At 43.9% G+C, this 19484-nt stretch overlaps 1 protein-coding gene across 1 annotated transcript in view; it reads right to left on the bottom strand.

Moving 5' to 3' along the window:
• PAPPA (pappalysin 1) overlaps positions 1-19484 on the bottom strand; it is a 237473-nt gene that overhangs the window by 153047 nt on the left and 64942 nt on the right. Inside the window, exons 5-7 of the mRNA XM_069474586.1 lie at positions 16407-16599; positions 9503-9624; positions 2023-2521 (exon numbers count right to left, since the gene is read on the bottom strand). Of these exons, the coding sequence (XP_069330687.1) occupies positions 2023-2521; positions 9503-9624; positions 16407-16599 (814 nt within the window). The remainder of the gene's footprint in view (positions 1-2022; positions 2522-9502; positions 9625-16406; positions 16600-19484) is intronic.

Below are 19484 nucleotides of genomic sequence, written 5' to 3'. Positions count from 1 at the left end.
GAAGTTCAGGGATGGAGGGTGGAAAGTGGATGCAGCTGAGACCAGGCAATTTTAAAATGTCCTGAATTTTTGTAACATGCAATTGAGTTTGAGAACCACTAGTCTACGTGCAACTTCCTCTGTGTAGAGTTGAGACATCTGAAGACCAGAAAGGATATGTGACTCACTCAAAACTGTAGCACAAGTTAGTGACTTAGCTGAGAATAGAACTAAGGGTGCTTTCCCCTCTTCAGTTTAATTTTCACCATTCCGCACTTATCAGCCCGTGTCAGCTCTCACAGGCTCATAACTCGAGGCAAAAAAATGAGAGCTAAGTATAAACTGAAGGCTTTAAGACATCTATTATTTCTTCCCTCCATTGTTTTACAAAGAAATTTTAAGTGGATGCATATTTATAGAACTCTACCACTCTAGACAAGTGAGGAGATGGAAGAGACAGGGTTATGGAATATTTTTCATGAAGACCATCCTTTAAATTTTAAGTGCGTTCTCAAACACAAATCAAGCGCTCCCTCTGAGTTCTGAAACAGATGTTCTTCATCTCTGATTCAACGAATGGGCAAGGGTTTGCTAGTGATGTGCACATTAATTGCTGGTATGTAAAAGGAAGTGCTGGTAAAGTGTTTGAAAGTGGTTCTGTCTCTTAAAAAGATTAAAAGTTTCCTCCAGAACTTGGTTTCCATTAGTAAATATTTTCAAGTAGAGAGAGCAGAGATTGTGTCTTATATCATCTTAGAACCAAATAAAGAGCCACAAAAAGCCTATAGAAAACCATTGATTTCAACATTCTCATCAGTTGAAGGAGGAAATTGAGGCTCAAAGAGATTGACTGCTTTATTTAACATTAGTAAGTGAACTGGCCAGGGCTAGACACAAGGTGTCTAACTCCTGAGCTATTTTTCTTTCTAATACTCAAAGTGTCACCTACCAAAGTCCATAGTAGGTGTTGTACATAGTAGGTGTTCAGTGAATGTATGGTGACTGACTGCATGGACTTTTGGTACTCAAATTAGGTGGCTAAAACTCTAACATATTTTAGATTAAAGCAGAAGTTGGAATCACATCTTTAATGAACATTGGTTAAGTGCACTGGGTTAGGAGTCAGGATGGAATTCCAATTATTATCTAAGCACTTCCCAAGTGTGTGATCTTGGATAAGTGATTTCATATCTCTAAGCCCCAGTTTCCTTCTTTGTGAAATAAAAATGATCATAAGGCTGTGGTAGTGGAGAGGCTGAAATGAGTAAAGGACACAGAGACCTTAGCCCATTGTCTGGTCCCTAGGAAAAGCACCAATGACTTCATAATAAGGTGACCTTCCTCATGAAACAGAAATTCTGAGGATGTCAGGGGAAGAAAGAAGTGACAGAGAAGTGTCTTGGGAAGTGAATATTAAAGACAAGCACTTCATCTCATAAAAACAGTGAGCATCCAAAAAGAATTACGAGATCTAGAGCTGCAAAGGCCCTTAAGGATCAAATGGGTTTGAACCTCGGGTCTGGCTCAGGAAATAAGACGTAAACAAGCAGCATCGTGATAGGTGACATTCACTTTCCAGCAAAGTTTTTGCACAAATATTCAGGAGTGTGCCCAATTCCCAGCCAACCTGCTACAACTTCATTCCCTTTCATCTATTCAAAAAGCAATCCGAACGCGTGAATCTTGTTCAGTTTAGTCTAAAAAGGAAATCGTTAGCAAACTTCAGTCCTTCTACTTTTGTTAGTAATAAGTGACTTTCTCACGCGAATCTCATCCAACCTCCTTCCTTTACTGCTGGGATGACTAAGTTTCAGGGAAGTCAGTGACACATCAGCATTATTACCAAATCTAGGCCTTCTGGTTCCTTCCCCCCGTATCAACTCTGCCTTGTTAAGGCAGTTCTGCACCCCACGCTGGGTTACAATCTCTAGACATGGGCCTGGCTGTGATGAACCTTCTCCTTCTTGTCCAGGCCTCTCTGACTCTTCTCACATCCCCCTCAGCCCACCCACTCGATCATCTGCCTATTGAGGATGCACTTACGTGTCCACGAATCTTCTATTGAGCCGTAGGATGGAGGCCACCTCTGCTTGGAGAGGAGGGTCGCGGACTACCTTGTACTGCAGTGGCTTACACTCTAGGCAGAGCGGGGAGTCTGCAGTGGAGGTCAACATGGCCGCATCAATCTCTAGGTGCTCGTCCAGCGTGTAGATCTGGATGCCATACACCTCCTCGCCCACGTCTCGGACTCTGATGGTCAGTGGGATGTCACAGAAGACGTTCTGAGGCCCCAGGGAGACATTCTTCCCACTGACAGTCAATAGTTTGATGTCATTGACAGCTCCACTGGAGTCCCAGTCAGTGGAGACAAAGGTCACCCAGACAGTCAGAGATTCCGGGACCAAGGGGTAGAGGAATTCCAGCTCAAGGTAGCAGCCTTGTGGTTCAGGGCAGGCTGGAGGGACCGTGTGCGGATTGACAGCTGAATTTGGGCTCCACGTGCGGACACTGGACTTACAGGGCTGTTCAACATCTGGGTGACCTATGGAGAAGAGATGAGGAAATGAGTTCTTGTGGGATGACCTTCACTCTGATCCTCAGTGTTTCCTGCAGACCCCAGGAGAGACTGATCCAATTAGAATTTAGACAGAGGGGAAAAGGAGAGGGAGGATTCTTGGTGTCTTGTTGAATCTGCTGTATACCCAGCACCCAGCTCATCCCCACTCCTGCAATACAGATCTCATAAGAATCACCAGATATTTAGTCAAAACTACATTCAAGTCAGCGTCTTACTATTGAGTTGATGCCCAAACTTTCCTTCCTTATTTTCCATTTGGAGGCATTGCTGCATAAGATGAAAGGAAGGCAGGGGCACATATTGGCCAAACACCATCTGTGTCCCATGAACTTGTTTAATTCTTGCAAAGACTCGCTTCAGAGGTGAGGAAGCTAAAGCTCAGAATTATGGAGTGAATTGGCCAAGGTCACACAACTTGAATTTTAAAGGTCGGTATTAGAACCCAGCTATGTCTCATTCTGAAATCCAGATGCTCTGTTCTTCTCCCCATTGGGCACAGAGGCCACTAGAGTAAATGAGAATCCCCGAGGTATTACTGCCATTGGTACAATCTACTTTGACTGACAGAAGTCCTAGAAAACTAGCAAAGAGGAGGTAAGCATGGATAGTACCGCCCCTTGGACAGAGGACCTGGGAGGAAACTGTCTAGAACCATGAACGACAGAGCTGGAAGGCAGCCCTGGAGCCATCTTATCTCTCCTCCTCCCCTTCCCTACATGAGGTCATTCCATACCACTGAGCTTCTCCGAGCTCTGTCCAGACTGACTCCAGAAGGGGAGCGTTGTGGCGGAGAGGGGGGAAGGAGAGATTCTTCCACTCTTTCCCCAGGGTGATGATGCCTCATCCTCACTGAGCTCAGCCTGCTGTGACTTCTAAATTTTTCTCTGCTGAGATCACATCTAGCCCCTCAGAGAACTCTCCCTTGTACTGTTGAGAAGAGTAATCAGGACTCAATGTAGCGATTGGCTCTAATTTGTTTAAGGGAGTCTCATGAGAGATACAGATCAGCTGGTGAGGATAGGATGGAGGATCTCAAGATGTCCTATTAGCCACATTCTTTGTTTCATCAGCATCAGTGATTGGTTGAGGGGTGGAGTTGCTGGACATTTCTAAAGCGAAGAAAAAAAAAAAAGAAGAAGAAAAGTACCTTTGTTTGAAAATGCTTTGTGGCAATGGTAGAGGGTAACAGGAATCACCACAATATGAACACCAGAAAGCCATTTGGAGTGGAAAAGCTATTCCAGGTATATTTCCTCAGAACAAGAAGAGGTGGATCTAAGTACAACATTCCCTGCATTTCTCCTTGGCTAGTTTCGATCATTACTCCCAATAACTGCTGGCTTAGAGTGATCCTTGGTTTAAGTGAAAAGCACAAATAGAACTCCTCACCTAGCTAAAGCCTTTCTTCTTGTCTACTCTCTGACCCACCGAGTTCTTAACTCTCTTAACTTTGTGAGTTGTTGTTGATACACATGTATCACTTATTTATTCAGGTAAAGTTTATAGAGGGCAGCACTTTATAGCATATAAAGCACATTTCCTAGTCACTAGGTAACTCATCTGATTGTCACCCAAATCCCATAAGAAAGTTATCATTTTCATCTCTATTTTATAGCTGTTTCACTCAATGTCATGTAGCCTTTGCTTAATACAGTGTGCCTGGTCCATAGAGAATGCACACAGTGGGTGCTCAATAATATCTGCTAAATGAAGAACCGTCTACCTTGTTAACATGGAGTTAAAAAAGAAGTTACAGCATGGACTATTAGAGCCTGCTTCCTGATAGGGGGTGCCAGGTGAACGCTGCACCCGCGCCATGAGCTTTCTCCTGGAATTGGCGCAGGGTAAAGCAATCTTTCTCCCTTGCTTGGAGAAAACGAGTGTCAGTGGAAGGAAGCCACAGGAGAGCAAAGATGACAAATCTGCTTGGCTCATCCTTCCTCCCTGGTTTCTTGTTCAGCAACAGAGGGACCAAATGCTTCCAAAGGACAGGAAGGTGAGTCTGGTCATTATGCTCAAGTAGGTAAACAGGTGTAGAAGTCTTAGCAAACCTTGTGCTTGTCTGGTCATTAGAGACAAACTCTTAGATGTAAAAATGAGTCTTAAGAGTCATTGAGTCCAACCCATCGCCAAAGCAGCAATCCCACTACTGATGCCGGGCTTCATGAACTGACCATCCTCTATGTGTGAGGCATGTTACATGCCTCAGCTCTTTTCAGCCTGGCAGTAAGTCTGCGACACAGGTCTTTTGAAACTCATTTTACAGAAGAGGAAACTGAGCCTCAGATGGTTCAGTAATTCCCTGGTGGGGAATAGGATATTATGTGATGCTGTTGGTTCAGGTAATGTGCCCAGCTTTGAAGCAATGAAAGTCAGGTTAGAATGTCAGCTATATAGTTTCTCATTGTGTCACTTACTGTAATGTTACTAACCTCAGGGTTGCTGGAAAGCTCAAATGGGATGAGATCTTTAATAGATGCTCACAAATATTTAATATATTAGCTCTGTCCTGAAAAGTGAGGAGGATCTAACAAGGAGGAACTAAAAGTGAGGAGGCATTTCAAGCAAAGAAAACAGCTGAGAGAGAATGTGAGTTAATGACCATGGTTTTGAGTGCAACGGGAGAGCAGCCAGTGCTGAGGCTGGAGAGCTAAGTGGAACCCAGATTGTGAAGTGTCTTGTACATCACATTAAGGAAACTGAGCTTTGTACTGAGATAGATGGAGAGTGACCCATAAATGTTAAACAAATGAGTGACATAAGACTTGTTTAGAAAAACCACTGATTACAGACACAGGTACTATCCGTCCATTTGTCTAGCCATCCTTCTACTCATCTATCCATCCATACACCCCTCTATTCATCCATCCATGCGTTCAAAGAATAATTAAGTGCCAGGTCTGTGTCCAGAGTTAGGCTAGTCCCTGGGGGACAGGTTTCCCGACACGATCTCTGCTCTCATGGAGCGTCTGGTCACGTGAGATCAGTTAGGAGTCCGGTGCACTAATACAGACAGTGCATGACCACAGCTTGGACAAAGGAGTGTAAGGGGAGATGACAAGTCTGAATCCCTAAGGAGGAAAAATGCAAAAAGCTGGGAGACTGGACTTGTAGTTGTGAAGTGGGGAGAGGGGCTGAGAAAAGGAAACAGAGAGAGGAAGGAAGAAAGGAGAGAAGAAAAGAAGGAAGGGAGGGATACAGGGAGGGAGAGGGAAAGGGAGAGCGAGGGGGATGGAAGGAAGGGAAGAAAAGAAAAAACACAGAATTAAAGAAAGAGAAGTGCAAAGGTCCCGTTACTTCATTATTAATACATATCCTTTTGTATATATGGTGATGAAATGAAAAGTTACATGTTTACATAAGCTGTCCACTAGAAATAAGGCCATATATGAGTATAGAAATGTATTCATACATACTTATGCTGATCTAAATTTACATTTATGAAGCTCTATACAGACACCCATTATATATCTATGTATATATACACTGCAGCTGTTGACACGAACATAGTCGTAAAAAGTTGGTGCCAAGCTTTTTTCCAGATGACTAGTTAAGCACACCTGAAATATTCTGGGCAGAAAAATGGAGAAAGCGCTGACACAAATAAGCAAAAACTGAAAACAGCTAGTGCCCATGTGCTAATCTCTCATGGAAAACTCAACACTTGGAATATATTATACGCTTACATAAGTGATCTTAACTGGGATTTGCATCGGTCAGATCAAGCTATCTAATTCCTGGGCTACAAATGTAACATGGTATTAAATGCCTTAAGAAGTATTCATTTATGAAATACGGTTTTTACTCAAGGGGTGGTAGTGAAACCGCTTTCTGTGAACAAAGGTAAGAAGTTCTATGACCGTATTTACCCTCATTAAAATGAAGTTAATGAAATGTAGTAAATGTCCAAAAGATATGTGTTAAATGAAGAATCTTCTACCTTGTTAATATGGGGTTAAAAAAAAGAAGTTAGAGCTGGAAAGGACATTATAGTTCGACTGCTCATTCTGTGGATAAGATGCCATCGTCAGAGAAGCTACGTGACTCACCCAAGGGCACAGAGTACGCCGAGACCAAGGTCAAGTGTCCTCATTCTCCCCCTGGGCTCTTTCCCCAACCCCACAGATATGTCTGGCATCGCTCACGAATTTGGGAGTTTTATGTTAGTTTGAGAAGTCCAAAAACTTAAACACGGAAAGATAAATAGGATGAAAATGAGTTGAGAAATAAATTGCAGAGTTTGGCTCATGGAAACGTTTATTTCTTCAAGGATATTAAAAGGGTCTGGGCCAAATGGATCACAAAGCCTGAAATAGGATGCTCTAAAAAAAGAACAGTATCTTTTCCTGGCCCGCGTGTACTAAATTTACATAGGGGGAAAACCCAGGGCGGCTGGGTTTCCTTGGAGGCCTGAGTCAGCTCAGGGAACCAGGGGGCTCAGCGCTTCCAGTTGAACTCTGTCCTGCACATCACGCCTTCGGAAGGTCAGAGACATGATCTAGGAACAAACTTCGCCAACTGATAGTTGGGCTGGATGAAGGTGTGGGGAGAAGTCTGGAAATGATTTCATCCAAACGAGTGATAGAGCACACCAAGATGATTTTAGCCAGAGATGTCTCAGGGGAGAGTCATGTTGATGCTGCCTTCCAAATATCTCTCAACCCCATTGACTTCTCTCCATTCTCACTGCCACCGACCTCACCCAGGCCACCAGCATCCCTCACCTGGATGCCGGCAACAGCTACCTAGCTGCTCCCTTTCCCCCAGCACCCGGCTCCCCCAGTCTCTTCTCCACGGTGCAGCCCGAGCCTTCTTTATAACATGTTCATCTTACCATATAGCACACCCCTCCCAAGGCACATGGTGGCTCCTCACTGCCCTCGGTGTGAATCGAAATCCATGCTCACCTGGTCATGACCCATCTCACCCACCCAACCTCTCCCAATTCCACCTTGCTCTTCATGATCTAAACCCATTTAAACTCTTACAGCAGTATTGAAGGGCTTTTGCTTACATAGGTTATATCTATTCATAGTTACCATATTGTAAATTAAAACTAAGAAATTTTAAAACTCAAAAATACACAAGTGTGCATTCCATTAGCTATCAGAGCATGAATAACATCACCTGTCATGTGTCTACTGGAAAACTCCACCGTACTCTCAGGAGAGAATGAGAGTGAAAAGGCAAAGGATGTCATAGCATGAAGATACTTCTGACTTTGAGGACACCCTGGAAAAGTGTCCAGGAGCCCATAAGCCTCTGGACGACACTTAGAAAATGGCCACTCTGAACATACCAAACTTATTTCACATTCTCAATGCACCTTTCTAACAGTGTTGTGACATTTCGTGGGAAGACTGAGTCTACAATTCCGGGTGAAGTTCCCTCTTACTGGTTCCCAGCACACTGCACTGGCATTAGCACAGGCCTGTGCACAATGACTGGGAATTGCCTGTTTGCATATCTGACTCCCCTAGCGGGCGGCCAGCGCTGCCCTGCTACGCACCCGGGACAGCGCCCAGCATGTAGTCCCCACGGTGGTCACAGGTGGGATGGTCTCACTCTACACAAGTATGCAAAGTGCTGTCAGGTGGCACAGACACATCTTCTTGGTGAGAACTCAAAGTGGGTCCAGTTTGGGTGGAAAAATTACGATTGCAGATTTCAAGAACTTTCTTTAAACAATGGAGCTAAAACGGGGTGTCAGGGAACCTCAGGGAGGCAGCATAGAGAGGGGATTCCTGTGCTGGGTGGGGACCAGGGCTGGGTGACCCCGGGTGTCCCTTCCAAGTCTGACAGCCTGTGACTCCGTGAGGCTGAACTGAGGGCTTCTCCCAGGCATCCCACTTGCTTTACATTCCGGATGGGTTTGCTTAGAGCTCCCGAGTTTGACTCTCATTTTTATTTTAAGCTGCTTTAAAAAATAAAGTACAGTGCCATTTCATTTTTCAACTCCACTTTCCTCTCTGATCCCTCTCCCTTGCTTTATTCTATCTCTGGCTTTTTCTTTTCAACCCTCTTTCTAAAAATACAGAGGATAGCGGAGGAGTTCTCACCGACGCTCCACGAGGAGACTGATTCCGCTCCCTCTGATGCGCTGGTGTAATAGTGTCCCGCCCAGTGACTGCCAGCACGAGCTGACCTGCACGGAGCACAAGCCACTGGGGGTGGGGGGAAGGGTCCACGTGTAAGTCTCTGTGGGCCCACGAGCGGGGACAGAAGACTAAGAGGAAAGTGTGGGGTCTCTGCCAGCCAAGTGACAAGGTGCAACAACAAGCATTTGGCAAACGGTGTTCTCTTAATCTCTGTAGAAAACAGAGTGGCTGCTTTCTATAGAAAATGATGTCATATGAAAGCACAGACGTCACTGTCCCCTCGGAAGACCTGGGAGACATTCTGCTAGTAGGGAATGGTCTGATCATGGGTGGGGCCCACAACAGTGGCAGTCGTGACACGCTTCCCTCAAGTGTCTCGCAGGTAAGTGAATTCCCCAATAGCTGCAACACATGTGAGAATGTCCTGGGTAGAAATAACTGAAGAAGAAGAAATAACAGAAATAACTGTCCAGAAATAACTGAAGAAGAATCAAAGTCTAATGGTGCCTTGAAGCCCCCAAATGTGTGCATTGACTCTAATGTGATTTTTTGTACCCCTAAACACCATGTTTTTATCAGGTTTGTGGCCTTGGGCACTTCTTTAATATCTTAGTGTCTCAGTTTCCTCAGATGTAACATGGGAATAACATACCTAGGGTGGTGCAGGTGCTCAAAAAATATTTGCCAAATAAATGAATGCATGCATACTGGCCTTGCAGGTTGACCTTAGTATCACACGAGTTGGTTTCTGGGGAAGACCATTGAAAATCATAAAACTCCACATACAGAGAAAAAGATGACCTTTGCACACTCCACCTGCCAATGAGCTTCCTGGAGGCTAGCTTACCTTCTGCTTCGCGAGGGCTCCAGTGTCCTGAGGGGCCGCAGGGCATCGGGGAAGAGGCATTGAACGCATACTGCATCAGGATTCTCCCTTCCAGACAGAGGTCACATGCTGATCCCAATTCTCTAGGAGGCCAAGGAAAGAGGAGAAATGCACCGACTTAGGAACAGTTGAATGAGCAACTGATGGGACTAGGCCAAAGGCAACAGGGCAGAGGACACAGCAAGTCCGTGTTACCCTCTTTTTCCCTACACATGCCAAGGCTTCCAGAAAATGACAGTAAGTGAAATTCCTCCCCAGTTCTCAACAAGGACCTTGTTTGAGCCTAAGTGGCTTCTGTTCCAATGGTGCATACACTTCTCCAACTTGTAGCAACACAGATCTTCAGGCTAAACACTCACTACCTGCAATGATTTTAGTTTCATCAGGAATGTAAAGCTCCACTGAGAATTTGCTGTGGGGTTATGAGAACATCTTTTGCCCCATTTTCTTCCTAAAATTTACTTCTTTAACAGTATTTATCAGGTACCCACTGTGTGCCAGGCACCATCCTGTGTCTCAGGCACTCAATACGAAGAAGGCATGGTTCCTTCATCTGAATATGAGTGAGCTGGATTAAATGATGCCTAAAGAACCTTTCAGCCCTGACATTCCAGGGATGGGTGAGTCACTCCTCGATTTAACAGTCAAAAGCAGTTTCCTTACCATGCCATCTAATTCATTTTAGCAGCTTTCCAAGGGACGAGCCAATCCCTCAATGGGACCAGCCCCAGCAGTGGAATATTACGGTGGCTTCCCCTACTGACTTGTGCCTTGTATATCTGGATTCAATCTTCCTTTGGCCGTAAGAGCCTCTGGGATCCTACTTGTTCTCCAGATTTGGCATCTGTTTAGGAGGCAGTTGTGGGGAAGGGAGAGAGATGAGTCCTCTTCTCCTGTATTATTGAGAACCAAACACTGCAAGTCTGATCGATCTCTGCAGAGGGACTGGAAAGCGAATCTTTGGAAGATGTCAAAAAGTAGCCCAGCCAATCCATTATTTCCAAAAATGCAATGGCCCTGCTGACACCTCTTTCATCATTGCTAGAGGAATCCCTATGCTTTGGCTACCTGAAAGGACACAATGGAGAAGCCGGGTACTCAGCCTTAGGGCTCTCTCTTCACAGGGATGCTGCTGATGCCTCTGGGCTCACATGGACAGATCATCCCGAAGCCCCAACCTGAACAGGTCATGGCCCTGCTCTCTTTTGGAGACTCCAGCCCCTAATGCTCTGTGACATGGCATTCGATGTTCTTGCAAACTCTTCCCCATCACTCTAGCAGCCTTTTTCTCTCCACTGCAAGCTCTACCATGCTGTGACCTGCTACCCACAGTCCCTTCCTCCCCTACTGTTTCCACATGCTGTTTCTCATAAATTCAAGGTTCACCTTGAACATCACTTCTTCTGTGCAGACTCTTTATACAAGTGAGTTTCTTTCAATAGACCGTGAGGTCCTTGAGGACAAGGTTTACGTCCTGTGACTCTCTTTTTCTCTCAGGGTCCAGCATGTAGCTTACTTCATGGAGTTGGTGAGCACATGTAGCTGAACGGATGGATGGATGGGTGGATGGATGAATGAATGCCAGCCACTCAGACGCACTGCTAACACTCACGACTAACCTCGTCCAGACTTTCAAATTGCAGATTTTGCTTTCTCAGCCTTAGCATTGTAAATGTGAAGCCACACGTAGGTAGAAATTTTGTAAGCACCCTAATATTCAGTGATAGGAGAACCATTAAATAGCCCATGGTTAACCTGTTTAATGGACTGGCAAACGGTTATTACAAAAATATGTATAAAGGTTATGCAATTTCATGGAAATGTGAAAGTTATAATATTAAGTGCAAAAGTCAGATTCAAAGCTTGGTCTACAGCAATATGTTGTTCAAATAACCTTATGGGACAAAATATTATTGGCAGTAATTTCTGGGTGGTAGAACATAGGATGATTGATTTCACCCCCTCTTTTTACTCTTCCTGATTTTCTAAATTTTCTACATATTTTAAATACAGATAAGTTACTCTTGAACTAGCGATAATAATTATTATACAAATATTCTCATACGCAGGAAATCAGAGGTGGAGAGAGAGAGACTCCCTCAGCACTACTAATGACGGCAGAGTTCCGTTACTGTGACCACAGTCCACGCACGGCAGCTCTGAGTCACATGATGGCTTTGCGATGAGAATTAGATTACAAATGTCCTGGGATGGATTCAGGAACCACACTGACCTTAATGACCAGTGGATCTTTCTTTCTATTTCCCTGTTTCCTTTAGATGTTTTGTTTTGGGTGACACGTATAAAGCCACCAGAGCTTCACTGAGTTCTGATACATGCCAGGTTCCCAATAAATGGTTTGATGAATGAGCAAATCATCATCCCACTGACAGCAAAGGTGTGGTGTCCTACACAGCCAGGCAGTCTATGATATGTGTTTCCTGCCTTTGGCATTTATTTGATTTTCACAGGTACTTGTAAACACACACACACACAACACACACACGCACATACACACACTGAAATAACAGACATGCAGCATGCCAATGCTGGAAGAGATAACCTGGGTTCTGTAAGAGTCAAAGCTTAAAGCTCTAAGTATGCATCATCCACTATGGTAGCTACTAGCCCCAGGTAGCTATATAAATTTAAATTAATTAAAATTAAACAAATGCTTAAATTTTGTTCCTCAGTCACACTAGCCAAATTGTAAGTACTCAATAGCTACAACTGGTTAATGGGTATCATTTTACACAGTGCACACAGACAACATTTATGTTATTGCAGAAAGTCCCACTGGACAAGGCTTCTCTAAAGCATCCACTATATAGAATGAATTAAACTTTTCTCCTATGCAATTAGAGTGGTGTTAAATAGTTATATACCATGTTTGGGAGAAATGAGAAAATAGTTACTCAAATCATTTTCCGTGTTCTGAAACTTGGAAGGGAAACCTTGGTTGAGAAAGGTTAGAACCTCTTTGGCTGGCAGATTAGACAATTGAAGCCAACGAGGCAGGGGGACCGGGTGATGTCACAAAGACTTCAGACCCAGGTCTCTCGGTTCCCAGTCCGATACTCTTTCCAATATACCACAGCCAATTGTTCAGACAACCGAAACCATCCAGTCAACACATGTTTTCAAGACAGATAAAAATAAAGGAGTTAGAGAAACCAGGGGTGGCCTTGAATTATTTATTCAGTTGCCCAAGTGTGAGGACACAGGCTGTGGGAGGATCTGAATATGTTTTTTTAAGGGAAACCCTTGTATTCTCTTAGACCACAGATGTGAGAACAGCAGGAGGACACGAGGATGGCCAGGGGCGAGTGGTTGGCATTGATGGATGTAGTGGAAAACAACAGAGGCTTTGCAGGGAAAGGGAATTTTCAAGTAGCTAAACAGCTCTGGAAAGCATTGCACAAGATGGGAGCTAATAATACTGCTTGAACATAGTGTGCATGTGCTTGGCATATCACAAATGTCTTCTACTAAGTTGACTTCTTCACAAAAGCAAGGTGATGTGGGCATGATTAGCACCTTTTTACAGAAGATTCAGAGGACCGGGAAGAGGCGAGATGGCTTGTCGAAGCTCCCATCGACTGGGAATGATGGAGCTGAGAATCGAAAATGGATGACCTGACATCAAAGCTTGTACACTTTGTACTAAGCCAATTTGCTTGAGTATAAACTCCATGTGTGTGGGAGAGTGATATACATAAAACGTAGTTCCATTTCTTTGCATAATTTATTAAACTTGTGGACCGACTTCCTTTAGCCATAGAGGATGGTGTACATAGCTGTTAACCCTAATTAGATATGTTTCGAAAATGTCAGTTTTAATTTAACATATAATAACTACGTTATGAAATTGTAGACAGAACAGAATAGCTATTGTATGAGCCTCAAGAACCAACTGACTATAGGTTATTAAAAACATATTGATTGAAGCTGAGGGCACTCTGTAACAGAGACATATCTCATTACACAACAATTAACCCTCCAACAGGTTTCCAACAATCAGATGTTATTTATTTAATGGACAATAACTGCTTTATGAAGTACAAATTGAATACATACACAGGAAGCTTCATTTACAAAACTTCCATTTTTAAGTGGAATTGAGGCCAAAGGCTTGACCAAAAGTCTGATACTTCTCAGCACCACAGAAAAAATAAATAAATCTATGGGCTGCTGGAAAGCCCGCTCTGAAGTGTCACATGAGGTTTCCCAAACCCAGCTCTGAGCTCCCAGGGAGGGCGGCTGGGGCAGGGAAAGGGAGTTTCTACGAGAGCCGAGGGAGTACATTTCCTTCCCTGGTAATCACATTTGTCTGGCTGCCAGAGGACGGTTCTAGATTCAGGGACTGATGGTAACGTGGTGAAAAATTAGAGCCCGAATTTTATGTGGTACCATGATCTAATATTATTTAAAAAATTACTTTATTTTTAATTGACTTATAATAATTATATATATATATTTATGGGGTACAAAGGGAGGTTTTGATATATGTTTACAAAGTGATGATTTGATCAGGCTAATTAACAGATTCATCAACTCTCGTGCTTACTTTTTTGTGGTGAAAACATTTAAAACCTACTCTTTTAGCCACTTTGAAATATACGATGCATTATTATTTATCATAGTCACCGTTCTACGCAATAGATCACTACAGCTTATTCCACCTGTCTAACTGAAATTTATACCCTTTGATCAACATCTTCCCTTTCCCCATCCACCCCCCCGCCCCCCAGCCTCTGGTAGTTATCATTGTACTGTCTAGTTCTGTGAGTTCAGCTTGCTTAGATTCCACAAATAAGTGAGATCATGAGGTATTTGTCTTTCTGTGCCTGGCTTATTTCACGTAACATAATGTCTTTCAGGTTCATCTATGTTGTCAAAAATGACAGGATTTCCCCCTTTTAAAGGCTGAATAGTATTCCATTGTTTACATACAGATGCTCCTTGACTTACGATGGAGTTATGTTCCAATAAACCCATTGTAAGAGGAAAATATTGTAAGTCGAACGTATACTGGAAGCTATACTGAATGTGTATTGCTTTCTCACCATCGTGAAGTCAAAAAGCTGTAAGTCAAACCATCATACGATGGAGGCCATCTGTATACCACATTTTCTTTATCCATCCGTCTGATGATGGGTGTCTAGGTTGCTTCCACATCTCAGCTATTGCGAATAACGCTGCAGTGGAGATGGGAGTGCAGATCCCCCTTTGGCATACTAATTTCAGTGTCTTCGGATATATACCCAGAAGTGGGATGGCTGGACTGTATGGTAATTCTATTTTTAGTTTTCTGAGAAACCTCCATACTGTTTTCCATCATGGCTCTATTAATTTACATTCCCAGCAACAGTGCATGAAGGTTCCCTTTCCTCCACACCCTTAGCGACATTTATCTTTTGTATTTTTGGTAATAGCCATTCTAACAGGGGGTGGGTGATATCTCATTGTGGTTTTAACTGGCATTTCCCTGATGATTAGTGATGTTAAGCATTTTTTCATATATCTGTGGGCCATTTGTGCATCTTCTTTTGAGAAGTGTCTATTTAGGTCCTTAGCCTAATATGTTTTTATACACACACAGACACAGATACATACACTTGTGAATGAGAGCCCCTGGTCACCTTTTGTGATTTCGAAACAACTTCAAAAGCATCTGGGAGTCTGAGACGAGACATTGAAAACTGGGAGCTGGAGCCCAGCCCCACCACTTTCTAGGGACTCTTGGGTCAACTCTCTCAGCCCTTTCTAGCCCCAGCTCTCCCCCTATCTGGCAAATGAGGAAGATGGTCCCCTTTTTTACAACATTACTGGAAAGATTAAATGAGACTATATATAAAGTATTTAGTACAGAACCTATAATTAGTAAGCACTTAATAAACAGCAGCAACCACAATGGAGCAATGCTAATTAATGTTTAGCATAGTTATTTTAACCATTTTTAATGTCATATTACCATTACTGAATAAAACATCCCTAAGGCCTAGGGGTGGGAGGCAATATACTAATTTTCCCTGAATCATGGCAAAGTTGCAAAATAGATGTAAACATCCTGATGTGGTCTCATGACCTTTTGAAATCTGGCTCCCTTAAAGCCTGAGCTCCTCAAGGAGTCTCCATGCTGGAAGGTACCACAAGGGACCATGCGATTCAGGTCTCCACCTTCAGGCCGCTGTGGCGTCATTAAACTCAGCGTTCAGGGGAGAAGAATAAGACTCAGAGAGGAAAAGTGATTTGCCCAGTGTTATATAGTTAATTAGCGACAGACAGGGGAGCAGAACAGAGGCATCTTATACCTTAGTTTATCATTCCCTGGCCTTCTAAAAATTCTACCTCTATTTCTACAAAGAAATATTTGGCACAAAGCTTGTGATTATATATTATATACATGTATATGTAATCATATGAATGTGTGCACATATACACACATATATAGCTTCATAGACAATATGAATTATATATAATATGAAAGTTTTTGCCCATTAACCAAAGGCAATGTCAACTCCTGAGTTCATGAAGACAAAACCAGTACCTCCAACCCAGAGGAGGTTTCTAGCAATAGAGGTTTCCAAGTCTCTAATAACAAAAGTGAATATAAACATCCACTCACTTAAAAATATGTATTATTACTTATTCATTTCTATTAGCAATCATTCATTTAGTCCCTGACCCAAAATTTACAACGTGCCTTTATGGACAAGTCGCTGTGCCAGGTGGTCGGGGTACCTGTTGAACAAGAACAAGAACAAGAAACACAGCAAAATCCCATTCCAAGGCTGCTTCCCTTGCAAGTTTCCCTCTTCTTGGCAGGAGAGAGAGGGATCAACACTTCCCAGGACGCACTCACCTTTCAAAGAAGTGGCCATCGATGGGTGGAAACCATTCCAGCGTCACGGAGTCCGTCGTGTGGCCCACGACCTGGGGGGCGAGCGCGACAGGCGCCGGCTTCCTGGAGGGCTGCCAGCTCTGGTACACCAGGTCCAGGTAGCAGTGCATTCTGGCGACTTGATTGGGCGTGAAGGAGTCCGTACAGTCGTCATCTGCAAGCAGGCAGAGGGAGAGAGAATCACCGAGCCGCACGGGCGGGCATGCGAGAGACTTATGACGTCTCCTGGCGGCCGGAGAGCCAGCACCCCGGTCCTCCCTTGCCAACTCAGGGCTGGCCTCTTCCAGTGCTCAAGAGTTAATGGTCTGTGAACAAATTAGTGTAGTCATCACTTCTGGAGACAGGTGAGAGGAAACAGGAGGAAGGGGAGGGAATGGAACTGAAAAAAATATGCCTGGGACCGAGGAAAAAGCCACCCAGAGGTCATGGCCGAGAACATGGGCAAGACAAGCTGCTTCTCAGGGGCCCCAGATCCACTGGCCACTAAGTCAACAATTCCCTGCTCCTTCTCTTCCTCTCCCCTCACTCAGTATCTATCATTCATTCACTTGTTTCTACACTCTTTCGCTCATTCGTTTATTTCCTCACTAGTTCCAACTCATCCTTTCACATTCGTTCATCCACTCATTCGATAATTCTGCGATTCGCGGATGCGGCTATATTGCACTTCAGACAAACCTGAGTGTCTACGACACTGCTCTGTGCCAAGGGGTGTGGACCAATGAAACTTCAAAAGTTTCTGCCCTTGAAGACCTACTGTTCTAGTTACGGAGTCAAGGCCAGTTTAGCGTATGAGTCAAGGTTGTTAAAAGGCTGCTAAGGTCTGTGATGTCAACCCCCAATAAAGGGAGGAAGACACGTGTTGGAGAAGGGGTGAGGAGGGACCGGAAAGGTTTCCACTGAGTCAACCAGATCGTATGGGTGAGACTGGGAAAGACAGTTGAGGGACTGCAGGAGAGGGAGCTGCGTGACCACAGAGCGCCCAGGCCAGAGAGAAGGGCAGACCTAGGAAGGATGCAGGCTATGTGCGTGCTGGAAATATGAGCAATGACATCTCCCACACAGTATTGTCATTGGGACGTTTACTACGTGCTTAGTATGAGCCAGCTGCGCTTTAGAGGTATTTGACCTTTCCTCCCCACTGTTTTTGGAGTACATACTATTATTGTCTCCATCTTACAGAGGAGGAAACTGAGGCTGAGAGGAAGCAAGGAACTTCTCCAAAATCATGGAGCTAGCGATACATCTGGGATTCAAACCCAGGCAGTCCTGACTCCAAGGCCGTTCTCGATATGAGAATTTCTTTCTGAGCATACATGAGAGCTTGTCTGGATATAATATCCTGTAGGTGGTTGATAAGTGGTAGCTGAGCCTGAGTTTGGGGGGGCTTGGAACACAATCTCTCAGGTGTTTTTGGGTCTCATGACCCTCAATCGTAGTCTCTCTTTTTTGGGTTGTGGACTGAAGGGGGTGACCCAAGATCTGGCTTCCAGGGAAGAAAATTGCCTCCCATACCTTCCTCCAACAGTTTTATTCAGCTGCCCCACGGGCAGGGCGAGGCACTGTTTTGGCTTGGTTTCCAAAAACACCACTTCCCAGAGGTGTCTGCCTGGTCCGGGTTTCCACAGCTGGGCCCCAGACAGAGGAGCATGGGACTCGCCAGATCTTAAAATAAACCCGCTACTGAGAATCCTGCAGCATACACTCGCTTCTCCTTATCAAACAAACAGAAAATAAGTTTGGGCAGGTGCTGGGCAGTTGGACGTGACCTTGAGAATCCAGCTTAGGGAAGGGACGGGGTGTGAGGGAAGTTATATACAGAAGCTGCCTTGGATCGATCCCCTTGTAATTTTTGACAATCTCCTTTCCAGCACCCTAGGGAAGTCTTTAATTCATCTGGAGGAAGCAGAAGAGCCTGATGTCCCTTAGCAAGCATTGTATAAGAGTGACTAATTGAGTAAATCTCTCTCAAACCCAGATGCCACCGTGTAACTCCTGAATACCAAACATTCTATGGCTCCCTAGTGCCTGGAGTACAAACACTTCAGTCTGAGGAGGGCCAGATCATGGGACAATTTTTTCTATATTGTGATGTATGAACTTTGCATTTCACCCTGAAAGCCTCAGAAAAGCCAATGAATAGGTGGGTAGGAGAAGGGCATGCCGGCTAAGGAAAGAAGTATGGCTACATGGTTAGATTAGTGCATGCGGAATCTGGAGTCAAACAAGCAAGTGATTTCATGCCCCCAGGGCCTCAGTTTCCCCATCTGTGAAATGGAGACAATGAAGATAACAAGAATGCTCATCTCAAAACACAGCTGAGGTGAAGGGGTGTGGAGTACTAAGAACAAAGTCTGGTCCATGATACATGCTAATAAATGCTCACTGCTTCATCAATGGGAATAGTGTGTGTGATGTGTGTGTGTGTAGGCAGTCGTGTGCTTATGTATGTGTGGGGGTTGGAAAACTAGAAGAAGGGAAAAAACCCAGGTTGTAAAATATGCATTCTCTTTGATCTAGCAGTAACAAACTTATAAATGCAAAAGATATATATGCTTGGACAAACATGGGGAAAATACATGTACACGGATGTTTCTGGAAGCATCATTTGTAATAGGAAAAATACTAGAAATAGCACATCTGTCCATTAATAGAGAAATGGCTGTGTACTTTAAGGCACAGGCATAGACTAGAATCCTAATCAGGCATGATCAAAAAACGAAATAACTTTAAGACTCAGTTCCCTCAGGTATAAATCAGGGACATCTAAATAAATTCCAATTCTTGGAGTTGGGAAGATTCAATGAACTAGGGCACATAAAGCACTTCTTAAGATGAATGTGAGTGAAAAATAGTAGTTTTTTTCCCTCTATAACCTTCTACTCCCCCCCATATTTTCCTTTTATAACTTAAAAATGAACTATTTCCATATTTTTCAATTAAAAAAGTTTAAAAAAATGGATAAGCGATAGAACCTAGTAGAGGAATAGGAATGTATTTGAACTTTAAAGTTGAAGTTGGAAAATATCAGTCTCAGCG

This window comes from Eulemur rufifrons, chromosome 7 (assembly GCF_041146395.1).
Source record: "Eulemur rufifrons isolate Redbay chromosome 7, OSU_ERuf_1, whole genome shotgun sequence".
NCBI lineage: Eukaryota > Metazoa > Chordata > Mammalia > Primates > Lemuridae > Eulemur > Eulemur rufifrons.
This window is presented reverse-complemented; position numbering and strand designations above follow the sequence as displayed.